At 43.3% G+C, this 15,369-nt stretch overlaps 1 protein-coding gene across 1 annotated transcript in view; it reads left to right on the forward strand.

Moving 5' to 3' along the window:
* Positions 1–15,369, forward strand: part of LOC115467122 (cytosolic 5'-nucleotidase 1A-like) — a 61,600-nt gene that overhangs the window by 44,133 nt on the left and 2,098 nt on the right. The window contains exons 5-6 of the mRNA XM_030198832.1: positions 3,036–3,158; positions 7,614–7,798. Of these exons, the coding sequence (XP_030054692.1) occupies positions 3,036–3,158; positions 7,614–7,798 (308 nt within the window). The remainder of the gene's footprint in view (positions 1–3,035; positions 3,159–7,613; positions 7,799–15,369) is intronic.

Below are 15,369 nucleotides of genomic sequence, written 5' to 3' on the forward strand. Positions count from 1 at the left end.
CCACCCCCCACACCAGAGAGGATGCAACAGTATCCATTTACAGAATCCTGAAAAATATGTTTTGAAAAGAATGACATCACTATGGGATTTTGTAAATGTAAGTTTTGTAACCTACACATATAAGTAGGATTTTGCAAAACTTTGTGTCCAAAGGAAGAGAATTGAGAAGACAAGCTCCTAAACTCAGGGCCCCTTTTACTAAGAGGCGGTAAGCCCAACACGAGCTTACCACTTGCTAAACAGGAAGTACCACCGGGCTACCACAGCAGCCTGGCGGTATTTCCCACCCCTAACTTGCTGTCATATCCGGCGCTACAAAAATATATTTATTTTCATAGCGCCGGAGTGTACCCTGTGGTAATCGGGCAGTGCCGCATGCTGCCCGGTTAGCGCAGGAGCCCTTACCGCCACCTCAATTGGTGGCGGTAAAGGCTCCCCCCCTTGAAATGGCCGCATGGCCTTTACTTGCCACATGGCCATTTTCTGCAGGAAAGAGAGTCTTCCCTTTTAATTGCTGTGGTAAAAATGCTTGGGTAAATGCTATTATACTTCTTAAGCACTATTATAAATATCCACTTAACTTATGGCGTGGTTATTTGCAAGGCGGGAGGTGTATAAAGGGTGGGACATAGGCAAGGATCCCTCTTATGCACATAGGAATGTTAGGTATATCAATACTGGATTATGCTAATGTTCTTTAATGGAACCTAGGCACCTAAGTTCCGTAATAAAATAGGTACCTACCACGCAGTCTTGGGGGTGCCTAAATAGAGGTGCCTACTTATAGAATTGCTCCTTTATTTCTGTTGCAAAATAGAAAATACATCTATATTTTCAGGTCTTCCTAAACTATATCCAGATCACTTCCCTTCCAATCTATACACCAGATACACACAAATATAATTTATACCTCATTCAAAATTGCTATTTATATATATACAAAAATTTACACACAAAATAGCATTTTTACATATTCAAAGTTTCTATAATTGTCTTCATATTTACTAAATTGTGCAAAACTGATGCAACGTAATCATAAGAGAAATTATTTTGGATTTTCTGAATACTGAAGGATAGTAGAACCCAGAGTAAATTTTCCTGCATTCCTGTAGCCAGAAACTGTGTGCATTCCTGGCCACAAGAGCACATGTTGGTACCCCCTATTATGGAGGTACAAAAATCTCTGGTGGGCCAGTGAGCCTAGTTAGTGAAGGACCTTCTGGTAACCCTTTACCAACAACCTAGACATGTTTCTTAGAAAGGTCCTTAACACTGGAAATCTCTAGGAGGCAGCTGTGAAACCTAAAGATGAGCTATTGATAGTTGCAGAACAACATAATGGATTATAGACAAGGTAGTTCACAGCAAACATAGAAAAAAGAAAAAAAACAAGTAAAACTGACATCTGTAGCTTCTGTAAAAAAAAAAAAAACAGCTGGAAACGATTAGTCATCTTGTAATTGGCTACAAAGTTTGGAAGTCAGATGGCATATCTTATCCACTGGAAACTTTGTAAACATTACAGCAGTGCTGTACCAGGAAAGCATTGGGACTATGACCTTCTCAGTATCAGTCAAGCCCACTCGTGCACACCCTTCTGCTACATGGACGACATCCAAATCTTGTGTAGGGTCACTGATTCTTTCTCTGTCCTTTGCCTAAACAGCTGTCTTGCGCAAATCTGCTCCTGGATCAAAATCGCAATGACACCAAAAGTGAGCCTACCCTTTTTCCTTGGCCCCACCCCCCCACCCTTTTGCTTACTTACCCTGTACCTTCCCCTACTCCTTTTCAAAGATTCCATTAAAGTTCTTGATGTTGTCTTTGACTCACTCCTAACGTTCATACCTAAAATTGATTCAGTTCTTTGCTCGTCCTTTTTTTCACTTCATCGTATCCACTCCGTGTGTCCTGTCTTACCTTTCACTCTTCTCTGTCCTCTGATCATATTGCACCTCGACTACTGCAACTCTTTTATGCAGGCCTCCCTCTCTATTCTGTCAAACATATATAACTAGTTCAGTCCACTGCAGTAAAATGGTAACACACACACACACATACCCCCCTTCACAAGCAGCCCAGACTGCCTCTCACTGCCCGCATTCAGTTTAAAATTCTGCTTCTTATCTACAGTTCCCAGTGCTCCCTCCTATCTTAACAATCTTCTCAACCCATATACCCCCCATCCCCCACCGTTATCTCCAGTCCACCAACAACAACTTATTTCTTCTCTTGTTCCTTGGCTTCTATTTTGAGACTTTCATAAGACATGTATCTTGTTGATCTAAGTATATACATGTGAATTACTTGAGACTGCTGTATTTTATTTTATTTTGCTTATGTATGTTGTTATTCTCAAGTTCCTAATAAAGACGATTTGGAAAAATAAACCAAAACAAGAATAGGGTTTCTAGAATAACCATCATAGAGGCTAAAGTCCAGAAGCGTAAAATGTGTTTTACGCTTCTGGACTTTAGCCTCTATGATGGTTATTCTAGAAACCCTATTCTTGTTGTTTCCCCCCCCCCCCCCCCAATCATATTTATTAGGAAATTGGGAATAACAACATACACAATTGTATATTTATTGAGTGTCATTTAGGACTTTTTTACAAAGCCGCGCTAGTAATTCCTGCTCTGTAAATGAGAAGAAGCCCATTCAATTTCTATGGGCTTTCTCTTTTACCGCACAGGAATCGCTTGCGCAACTTTGTAAAAGAAGCCCTTAGGTTGGTAAAAGTGACACATGATTACAAACCTCCTACCAGCCTTTAGACTCATTGCAGTAAACATGAAATTCCCCAGCCTTTTAGTTTGATTGAAATGTAACCCTACAAGAGCAGACACTTTGGTAGGTAGTATTATATTTTAGAACTGTACTTTACATTTTATTAATGGCATTCTTTTCTATTGACTTAATATTATATTGCATGTCTTAAATATATTGTAAACTGCTGTGATCTTCTGGAGCCTAGTGGTATAGAAAATTTTAATAGACTTTAAACTATTATAATAGAGTTTTCTTTTCTAATTCAGGCTTAAATATTGAACGCTTCTGTATGACTGGAGGCAAAAGCCCTATTGGCTACCTTAAAGCCTATCTAACCAATTTGTACCTTTCTGCGGATTCAGAAAAAGTACAGGAAGCAATAGAAGCAGGTAAAGATTGCTTCATCTTTGATTGTTGTCTTTTTTTTTTTTTTTTTTGTTACATTTGTACCCTGTGCTTTCCCACTCATGGCAGGCTCAATGTGGCAATGGAGGGTTAAATGACTTGCCCAGAGTCACAAGGAGCTGCTGTGTCTGAAGTGGGAATTGAAATCAGTTCCTCAGGACCAAAGTCCACCACCCTGACCACTAGGCCACTCCTCCACTTCTAAATAAATTGAAGAAATTTAGAGCTAATGCATTTTTGTTGTAACAAAACATTTGATCAGCTACTTATCTGGAAATGATAGTGTTGACTTTTTAATTATATAGTCAAAGGTTGCACCTTTAGATTCCTCCTGCAACTGGCATATTTTAAGAACATTTGCAAGTTTTATCTGTGTGTGGGTGAGGTGAGGGGTTGTTTTTTGTGCACTTGCAATGTTCTAACATTATTTTTTAGTTTTACATATTTATTTACTCTACCCAGAGTTCCTCTTCGATTTTCATTGACTAGGACGTTGGAGGTCGTACCTACACCTAAAACCTTTGATGGTGATGATTTGAAGCACATCTATATAAGTCTAGAAGATATAATAGATCATATTGACAAACTCAAAAGCAACAAATAACTAGGACTGGATGTCACTTACCCCAGAGTCCTGAAAGAAATCAAGCATGAAATTCCTAGCTTGTTATTAGTAATCTGTAACTTATTCCAAATAGCCTCTATACCTGAGAATTAAAGGATGGCTAATATAATGCCACGTTTTAAAATAGACTCCTGGGAAACTATAAACTGGTGAGCCTGATGTTAGTACCAGGCAGAATGGTTGAAGCTATACTAAAAAAAAAAAAAAATAAGGACAGTATTGTCAGACCTCTGAGTTCTTTTACCAAGTAGAGCCCTGCTGAGCCGTGTACTCGGACCCCATTCTGCTTGGCGGCCGAACAACCCTGGGTTTCACCTGCGTTGACCGCCGTTCCCCAGAGGTTGAGCTGCTAGGTTTGGGCAGTGTGCAGGGCTTACGAGATGGAGCAGGAAGCGGGGTGATGAACGTGACGGCCAGACAGGGGCAGGCAACAGAGTGATCCAGGTACAGGCAGAGTCAGTAGGCAGGCAGCAGACACGAGAGTAATCCAGGTACAGGCAGAGTCAGTAGGCAGGCAGCAGACATGAGAGTAATCCAGGTACAGGCAAGGTCAGTAGGCAGGCAGCAGACATGAGAGTAATCCAGGTACAGGCAAGGTCAGTAGGCAGGCAGCAGACACAAGAGTAATCCAGGTACAGGCACAGTCAGTAGGCAGACAGCATACACAAGAGTAATCCAGATACAGGCTAAGTCAGCAACGAAGAACAAAGTAGAGGAGAAGCACACTACTGAGCAAGTAACACCTACCAAAGTAGAAGCCGAAGCAAGGAGTCTAGGGAGAGCTCAGTTGATAAAGTGCTGGTGTCTGACATCAGCAGGGAGAAGGGGCACAGCCATAGGACAAGAGCAGGGGAAGGAGGAACCGGAAGACCAATAGGAGAGAAGCAAGGGAAGCCAGGCAGAGGAAGAGCAGACCCAGGTGGGTGGAAGCAAACAAATCAAGGAGCCTGCAGCCAGAGAACTACACACACATGGCTCAGGGCTGTGCCAGTGAAGTGTGCATGTCGACGGGACCCTGCGCAGCCCGAAGACGCCGCTTACGTTGAAGTAGGGGACATGACAAGTATAGATGAGATAGCTTGAGTTCAGCAAAGGGAAGTTTTGTCTTACTAATTCATTAGGGGGTTCTTTTACTAAGCCGCGGTGAAAAGTGGCTTTCGGTAGTGTGGGCACGTGTTTTGGGCATGCGCAGGCCCATTTTGTACCATGGCTGGAAAAAAGGGCTTTTTTAATGGGCCAGTGCATGCCAACTGCTGGTTACCGCCGGGTACGCTGCAGGCAGTAGAAAATAGAAAATTATCTTCTACCACAGGATTCGGCGTGTGCCAAACTCAGAATTACGTGTGCCCAGCGGTAGTGCTGAATTGGCCCTCCCGCATCTTAGTAAAAGGGCCCCTAGATTATTTTTTTTGAAAGTGTAAAAAACAAAAAACGAGTAATAGTAATCCAGTTGATGCAGTGCATTTGGATTTCCAGAAGGGGTTTTGACAATCCCTCATGAGGGAATTCTTAGGAAATTAAAGTTTCATGAGTAGGAGGTCATGCCCTATTCTGGATAGCAAACTGGCTAAAAAACAGAAAACAGAGTTGGACTGAACAGTCAATTATCCACATGGAAAAGGCTCGCTAGTAGAATGCCCCAAGAGTCTGTACTGAATCCTGTTCTATTTAAGACATCCATAAATGATCTGGTGATGGGAGTGGCAAGTGAGATGATCAAATCTGTGGATGACACAAAATTATTCATTAAGAGGGATAGCTATTAAAGTAAAGTAAAAGGTCAGGCTTTTACTGCACCATAATTTTCCACAGGAGTGACTGCTCTGTGGTATCTCAGTACCGCAGGTTTGTCTATCCCACGATACATAAATTACACTTGCAATCATCCTCACAGGCAACGTTATTCATGGTGTCCAGGATCATTGGGCTGATAACCTCATCATAACCCGCCCCCCTGTGATGCTTCCTCCTTCCCACAGCCACCCTTCCTAATGCCCCTCATTACATACCTCTGCCCATCCTTAGCATATACCCCACTGGCAGAGAAAATGCATTGGGACTACCTAACAGAGGAGGGAGGTATTAGATGGGAGGGGTTTTAGAGGGAGATAAAGAGAAGATGATTAATCTGGGGTTGAGGTGGGGAGAGCAGGGTGGTTGTATAGGGAGATGGAAGGAAGATAAATGTTGGACATTATGAGGTTGTAGGGATATGGAGGGGAAGTCAAAGGTACATGGAAGATAGCTGTATCAGGAGGAGTTGTATAGGGAGATGTTAGACTTGGTGAGGACATATGGAGTTAAACGGAAGATGTAGGACACAAGTGGGGAGTCGCAGGACATGGGGAGACAGTGCATATTCTGAATATGGGGAGAGATTGGGGAGAAAGTGCAAATGGTGAACACATGCAAAGTGGGAATTGGGAGATAGTGAAGATATTCTGGACGTGGGAGGACATAGGGACATAAGGAACATATGAAGATGGAGAGGAGATACTGAACATAAGGAGGCATAGGGAGATGTGGAATAAAGGGGAGGGGAAGGAGAAAGGGATGCATTGGGAGATGGAAGAAGATAGAGACAAGGGAGCATATGGAGATGAGGTTATAGGGAGATGAAGGGCAGGTGCTGGATATGGAGGGGAACAGAGATGGAGGGGAAATGTTGGGAAAGGGGGCATAAGAAAATGGAGGGGACATGCTGCACACGGGGAGTGATAGGGAAAGAAAGTGCAGATGGTGGTCATAGGAGGTGGGAATTCAGCGATAGAGGAGATGCTGGACACAGGAGGAAAGAGAAAGGGGGGGGGGGAAATACTGGATTCGGGGTATAGGGAGATGGAGGGCAACTACTGGACACATAGAGGGATCAGAGAGAGATGGAGATGCTGGCCATAGAAGGAATAGGGAGAGAAAAAGAAGGATATGCTGGACAAAAAGGGGGGAGAGAGAGATGCTAGGCATGGAGGAACAGGGATGCTGGGCAAAGAGAGATGAGGAAACACTGGACAAAATGAGAGAGAGAACTAGAAGGTGGTTGATAGAGGAGAATGAGAAGGGGAATTCTGGACAGAGAAGGAGAGGGGGGAGAGATGTTGAATATGGGGAGGAACAAGCTACTAATAGACTTGAAAAAGAGATAATAATGGGGAATGGGACTGGGGTGAGATATAGAGAAAAGCCTGTAGGTAGCCGGCTAAGTTTGGTGGCCAAATTAGGCCACTGAAACAGCAGGTCTATCTTTAGCCAGTTTAAACTTAACTGGCCAGCACTGAATATCGGCTTGGCTGGTTAAGTTTAAACCGGCTAAAAATAAACTGGATATTCAGTGCTAGTGACTGGAAGTGGCTCGGCATTAAATATTTGGGCCCAGCATCGACTGCAGGAGGCAGCCTGGCTAACTTCCATGATCTGAATATTGACCCCACATGAATACACATCTGATTTACAATTTTATAAACACCTATTTCCATGCACAGAAATTGCTTTTGGAATTGTCCTTATAGTTACCAAAAAGACAACTAAACATATCTCGAAGTTGTAGGCTACAAGTGTGACATATTTAAGTGCAAACAAAAAATTGATAAAGGTACTGCATCTAATTTTATTTTTATTAATTCATTTTAATCTGCCTATTACCTACATGGGGTAAAGTAAAGAAACACACATACATTTAAGGTTGAGCAAGGTAAGCATGTAAGTTTATACCATCTTCATTAACCTCAACATAGATCTCACGCTAGGAATAAAATAAATGGTGAGCTTAGCTGGCGACTATTAGAAACTGCTAATTGAGTTGATATATTGTCTACAGGAATTGCAGCTGCCACTATGTTTATATCAAAAGATGAAATCCATTTCTCTGAGGAGCAGCTGAGGGTGGCATTTGATGGAGATGCTGTGCTGTTTTCGGATGAGTCGGAGAAGATTGTGAAAGAGCATGGATTAGATAAATTTTTTGAGCATGAGCAACAGTTTGAGAACAAGCCTCTTGCACAGGTATTATATCTCGCAATATAATAACATTCTAAAGGGATGTATATGCAATTTCATTGTTAGCAGATGCTCAAACAATAGACTTCAGGATTAAATTGTGATTTTTGCATGAAAAACACCACTTTTTCACAGAAACACCTACTACACCTCTAGAGATATAGATATTTTTTGTTTGTTTTAGAGCTCCTGAAAAAAGAGGCACTTTGTTTCTCCAGCTCCAACACAAAGCTAAATTATCAAAAAGCCCCTCCCCCCCCCAAGCCCTGGCTTTAGGTTCTACTGCTTACACTAAGAATTGTAAAACCTGACTAGCCCCTCCCTCCCAACAGATTTGGGAGAGATATGGAGCAGGAGTGATCTCTACTCACTGGCATCTTGGCAGCTCCATTAAGCAGTTTGCAGCATATCTGTTTCAGTGGTACTAAGAGACTACTGCTAGGGGTCAGAGGGAGTTATTTTGATAAAGGGAGCGCTTGCTCCCATATGTCCCCTGACCCCCTGGAGTCCCACAAGCAATCACACAGCCTGACCTTTGATTTTTTTTGGGGGGAGAGCACCTCAGATCAAAGTAGGGGGGCACAAAATTCTCCACCCCTGTCCTGCTCTCTGTGCCCCTAGCCTTGCAACCTCCAAATACCTAAGCTAGCAGGGATCTCCAAGCCCCACCAGTGGAACAGGTCCTCCTCAGCTCTTTCCATGAGTCGCTGCAGCACTGGGACCCCCCTCCCCCGTGCATGTGCGAAAATTGCATTGGAGGGGGCAGCGCAGCAGCGACCCATAGAAATAGCCACTGAATGCCAGCCTACCAGTGGAGAACCTATTCTGCTTGGGGATCCCCACCAGACCTAGCAGCAGATGGTACCACAATTTTTTAGGGGGGTGCTTCATACCAAAGTGGAGGGCCCTCCTCCCCCCCCAATGGCTATGCCACTGCCTGAAGGAGTGGGGTCTAGAAGGCAGGGCTTTGGGTTTCTTTTTGAATTTTAGTCCATTGTTGGAGCTGGGGATGGAGGTTTTGTGGTTCAGTGGCCAGTTAGGTCTTTGAGGCTTCCTGGGAGAAGAGATGCTGAAAGGTTCCTAAATCAAGCCTTGAGAGCCTTTTAAATAACTGCCACTCTGAGTAAAGTACCTGTTTTTTAAATTTTTTGCATATTGCCTCCCTTGGGAATGAAAAATACCCACCCATGGCAACGTGCAATAGAATACAACTAGCCATACACTCATTTGCATCCCTTATCTAAATGTTATAAAAATTGAGTACTGACATGCTACATTTTGTGGTTTAGTACATGGGGCCCTTAATGATGAATACATTTAATCTGAGAACTTCGTGGAGTGCGAGATGTGTTCCACTGCACTTGCGCAAGTGCCTTCCCACCTGCCACGAGAACACAGTCTCCTTTCTTTTTTTTTTGCATTGACCCTTTTTCAGGCATCATCGCGTTGTTTAATTTAGCCAACTAAGTTTTTCCTTCCATGTCCACAAAAGTTCCCAGTGGCTTCAAGCGCTGTACCCGGTACAATCAGACAATCTCTGGAAAAGACACCCATTGTTGGTGTCTGCAATGTCTTGGGCCCAAACATAGCCCCACTAACTGTGTTCTTTGTCTTCGCTTGAAGAAGAGAACCTAGGTTTTCAGAGAGGCTCAACGAGAGAGGATTTTTGGAGCCAAGTCTGGTTCCTCGATGTCGGCATCGACGTTGAGCATCACACCAGCATCAGGAGCAATGAAGCATCGAGTGGGTCTCCACTTGCCTTGAAGCTTCCTGCTATACAGGGCCCCCGGGACGTCCATCATCTGACCCAACCCCAAGGCGGTGTGGATTCGACTTCATCCTTGTTGGCACCGAGGAGCCTTGGTGACAGGCTTCAGGTGAAGGCCAAGAAACACAGTCATCATTCCCCATTGACTCTTGGTGCCGGGAACTCTGGGCTGTCGAAGGATTCAGCACCCAAGAAGCGTCAATGCCAGGAGGACTTTCTAAGGCAAATACTGAAAAAGTCTGAGTAAGCAAAATGGAATTTATTCTGGTACCAATTAACACCAATATTGGTTGTTAGCAGCCAATTATTGGCACTGATTGGCTCAATCAATTGAGTTGCCTGGTCAAATTGGCTAGGTGTGCTGATTTGTGCCCACAACTTTAGTCACCATATATAGAATCCAGGGAAAGATGTCTAAAAAGAAGAGCCATTTTCCAAACAGACATCTAACATATAAATGCCAGAAAACAAGGCACAAGAAAGTCTGACATCATTATTAGAGCAATGGTCACACAGTTGTCTCTGCAGATCAGAGGGGCAGCCTAGCACTGCCCATAAAAGGGGGGGGGGTGCAGAAATGGGAGGGTCATGGACATTTTGAGGTGGAGCCTCAACGTAGTTTTGAGTTACATGCGCAATTGGGGCAATACGCTTAAATTTAGTCACGGGCATTTGCACCACATTTTCATTGGTGCAAATGGCAATTCCTAAGTTTACATACGACCCCTTTACTTAAGCAGTATTCTGAGACCTTGTCTAAATTTAAGCACAGCTTATAGAATAGCGCTTTCTGTGCATCAATTTTTTAAGCGCCATATATAAAATTCCCCCTTAACCCTCCATTGCCCCAAGTACAAAAACTTAAGATTGTGAGCTCACTAGGGACAGAGAAAGTGCCTACATAGAATGTGCAGTGCTCCGTAATCTAGTAGTGCTATAGAAATGATTAGTAGTAGTAGCATTACAGTCTCCTATGTGTAACTTGGTGGTTTTGGAGGGATCACTAGGTAGAGTGAGATTTTAACCTGGATCCCCTTGATCACAATCCACTGCATTGACCGCTATGTTACTCCTGGGACCTTCTTGCTGCTCTGTTAGGAATGCCCATAATACCTGCAGCCTGGTATCCCCCTTTCAGTTTCATTTCTTGTGGGAGGAGGACAGCATCCACTGGGGGATTAAGGCGGAGTCAAGCTTTAATCCCTTCAGTGGTCAGCTGGTCAGTCAGAGCACCTTTTTGTAACTTAGATGTGATTGGAACAAGTCTAGATAAACACATCCTTTTTTGCCTTGGATGTTTCTTCCTGTTCCAACATCGCTGACTCCAACATGCCCCTTTACTATTTGAACGAACTCCCCCCTTACTATTTGGCAAACTACATTGAAATTTTATGTTTTGAAAATCGTGATTTAGACATTTTCAGCAGATGGACATTTTTTGACCCTCCGTGAAAAACTACACTGGCTCCCAATCCAAAGAACACATCGCCTTCAAAATCTGCACCCTGGTTCACAAAATCATCTACAGAGAAGCCCCGAGTTACATGACAGACTTGATCGACTTACCAATTAGAAATACATCCAAATCAACACGATCTTATCTAAATCTGCACTACCCGAGCTGCAAAGGACTTAAATACAAAACAACTTGAAATGAATTGTATATCTATTTTCTTCTAAATTACCTTATATTTTCTATACTTTAATTGTAATAATATTCTGTACTTCTCATTCCGGAAATGGTGATCGCCACTACGGTATAATGTAGGCCACATTGAGCCTGCAAAGAGGTGGGAAAATGTGGGATATAAATGCAGAAAATAAATAAATAAACTTACTCATCTAGTTTTTCCTACATAAGCACACAACTGTGGAACGCATTACCAAAAGCCTTGAAAATGACGTACGACTACCGAAACTTCCGGAAATCACTAAAAACTAACCTGTTTAAAAAGGCATACCCTACCGATCCAACTTAAATGCCTAATCTCTGGAACACAACCAAACTAAAGCACGTAATGGACATAACACAACTCTTCCGTTCTCTGATTCCCTAATGTGGCTGTGCCACTTGAACTTGATCTTACCACAACATCACCCGTATTTGTTCACACCTGCAAAGACCTCTCCGGTACTATGTAAGCCACATTGAGCCTACAAATAGGTGGGAAAATGTAACAAATAAATTAATTAATTAATTTTGAGACATCCATGTGCTTCGAAAATGAGCACCATAGTATGCTATGTCAGATATTTTCAGTTGGAGAAGTGCATACACAGGGATGAACATGGTGATAAGGATTCCAAAGAGGAATCCATGTCACTTCTTTGCTATGGTTGACCTATTTCACTCCCCGAATTATAGTGATTGACCCTATTGCAGGAGTTGCTAGAAAGGGTTCCTCTTTTAAGACGTGCAGTATTCATATATTCCACAAAACATAAATTGACTATTTCATGCCTGCAACAATGTTATGTCTTTAATAGGTTTCTGCTGTGTTGAGTATTGCTTGTCAAATACCCTTTAAAAACTTGTTTGACATTTTTTCACCGGCTGGGAGAGGCAGGCAGGGGCCAAGAGGATCTATGTAACATTGGTTGCCGAAGTGCAGTTGTCAAATGGTTGAAAACCACAAAATGTTATATCCCTCGGAGAACAAAAGCTTTCTATTCTTGTCAAACAAGATGGGTTGACAGGTTAGGTAAATACTTTGAATAACCAAGTTTCAGTGTTAAGTGAAGGTCATTCTGATTCAGTGCAGCATGAAATAAGATCTGCAATCAATGATTACCATTCATGAACATTTAAAAAAGGAGCTTTTGAGAACAGGACCCAAGACAATAATGGTCAAATTAGATGCAGTATGATAGCAGTCTGTTTCTTTTATTTCCTAGAAAATGATGAAGGATGTGGATTTTTTAGCACACATTTATTAGTTCGTTAATCAAAGTTACATCTGTATTTGAAAGACATAGGATGTTTGTTAACAATTCACAGTTCTTTTCATATCACTTTCTCCTCTTGTTTGCAAAATATTTCAGCAGGCTTCCTATTGATTTTAATATATTAAGAGGCTCATTTTCAAAGCACATAGACTTGCAAAGTTGCATAGGTTACTATGAGGCGTATATTCAAAGCACTTAGATTGAAGTAGCATAGTAACCAATGGAACTTTGTAAGTCTTTGTGCTTTGAATACGAGCACCCAAGTGTAACAGAGTATCTAGGATGTTTTGCTTCTAAGAAAAATACAAACTGCAAAATACTGCTGTTTGATCGATTTCTGCAGTTCCAAGATTTGGTAGTTTGACCCCTTTTTATTGTAAATTTCATTGATTATTGGTTATGGCTTGAATTCAATTCAAACTAGTCTTAACGATCCATAAGGTTTTATACATAGTAACATATATAGTAACATAATAGATGACGGCAGAAAAAGACCTGCACGGTCCATCCAGTCTGCCCAACAAGATAAACTCATATGTGCTACTTTTTGTGTATACCCTACCTTGATTTGTACCTGTCCTCTTCATGGCACAGACCGTATAAGTCTGCCCAGCACTATCCCCGCCTCCCAACCACCAGCCCCACCTCCCACCACCGGCTCTGGCACAGACCGTATAAGTCTGCCCAGCACTATCCCCGCCTCCCAACCACCAGTCCCGCCTCCCACCACCGGCTCTGGCACAGACCGTATAAGCCTGCCCAGTGATTCAGCATGAATGTCCTGTCAGACAGGGTCACCTGGGCTCAGGTATGGGAGGAAGTGACATGCTCAGGTCCAGGTTGGGAGAGATCACTGCTACAACTGCAGTGACTCCTGCTGAATGAAGAATGGTACTGTGAGGGTAAATCACAGAGGAAATTTCCCTCAGCCCTCATAGTCAACAAGGAACTTTGTGACACCTGGCTGGGAAAGGAAGATAATATATAAACTGGGAAAATAAGAATGAGAAAAACAGAAGCCTCCCCATTCCTCAGGACTCAACAATAGCTAGTGAAATTTAAGTCACAAAAACTTGTGTTTGTATTCTTCTAAAACACTGCTTTCCTTCAACTTTCCAAAATGAAAAATAAAATAAATAAATATAGGAGCGTTAACCTGCAATGTGTAAGAGGAAACAGATTTGATGATAATTAAAGATGAAACACACAGAAAAGGAGGTTTTCCACACCTCTGTGTGGTCTATACGGCAATGCACTGTTTTGCTTGTTGATACATATATAACTATCTCATGGCTCGAGGGTTTATTCCCTCCAGAAGTTAGTTTTGCTTCAATTTCCGATTGTTAAAAATGTGAAGCTTTTCAAACAACTAACATAATCCTTATATTATCGAGCTCCTTCAATTTGGAATGTCTTACCTCAAGACATTAGGATGATTAATGATTACATGATGTTCAGGAAAGCATTGAAGATATGTTTATTTAAAATTTGTACTAGACAATTTTTAATTAATGTTATTTGAATTTTACTAGGGATGGCTTAAGGGCCCTTTTACTAAGCCACATAGAGGGGCATAATCGAACTGATGGGCGCCCATCTCTAAGGACGTCCCGGCGAAGGGGCGGGGCATCCCGTATTATCGAAAGAAGATGGGCGTCCATCTTTCGTTTCGATAATACGGTCGCGGATGCCCAAATCTCGACATTTAGGTTGACCTAAATGTTGAGATTGCCGACCTTAGAGATGGCCGACCTCGGTTTTTGCCGATAATGGAAACCGAGGATGGCCATCTCAAAAACTACCAATTCCAAGCCCTTTGGTCATGGGAGGAGCCAGCATTCATAGTGCACTGGTCCCCCTCACATGCCAGGACACCAACCGGGCACCCTAGGGGACACTGCAGTGGACTTCAAAAATTACTCCCAGGTACATAGCTCACCTTGTGTGCTGAGCCCCCCAACCCCCCCCCCCCCCCAAAACCCACTCTCCACAACTGTACACCACTACCATAGCCCTTAGGGATGAAGGGGGGCATGTAGATGTGGGTACAGTGGGTTTGTGGTGGGTTTTTGAGGGCTCACGTTTACCACCACAAGTGTAACAGGTGGGGGGGGGGGGGATGGACCTGGGTCCACCTACCTGAAGTACACTGCACCCACTACAACTGCTCCAGGTACCTGTATACTGCTGCGATGGACCTGAGTATGGCATTTGAGGCTGGCATAGAGGGTGGGAGGGGTTAGTGACCACTGGGGGAGTCAGGGGAGGTGATCCCCGATTCCCTCCGGTGGTCTTCTGGTCAGTTCAGGCACCTTTTTGAGGCTTGGTCGTGAAAACAAATGGACCAAGTAAAGTTGGCCAAGTGTTCGTCAGGGACGCCCTTCTTTTTTCCATTATCGGCCAAGGACGCCCATCTCTTAACCACGCCCCTGTCCCACCTTCGGTACACTGCCAACACGCCCCCCTTGAACTTTGGTCATCCCTGCGACGGAAAGCAGTTGAGGACGCCCAAGATCGGCTTTCGATTCTGCCGATCTCCCGATTTGTGTCGGAAGATGGGTGCCCTTCGAAAATAAGCAGGATAGGCACCTACGTGTGCCCAACGCGCATCAATTTGGAACTACCGCCCAGGTATGGTGTGGCCCGGGTGGTAATTTCATTTTTTACATGCATCCAGTACGTGCACCGGAAAATATTTTTATTTTCCGGCACGTGGGCGGTAATCAGCATTTGAACGCGCGTTGACTGTTGCCACCAAGTGAATGGGTGGCGGTAAGGTCTCAGACCCAAAATGGACGCATGCCAATTTTCATTTTGCCGCACATCCATTTTCAGCCCCCCCCCCCCCCCAAAAAAAGGCATT

Source organism: Microcaecilia unicolor, chromosome 3, assembly GCF_901765095.1.
Source record: "Microcaecilia unicolor chromosome 3, aMicUni1.1, whole genome shotgun sequence".
Taxonomy (NCBI): domain Eukaryota; kingdom Metazoa; phylum Chordata; class Amphibia; order Gymnophiona; family Siphonopidae; genus Microcaecilia; species Microcaecilia unicolor.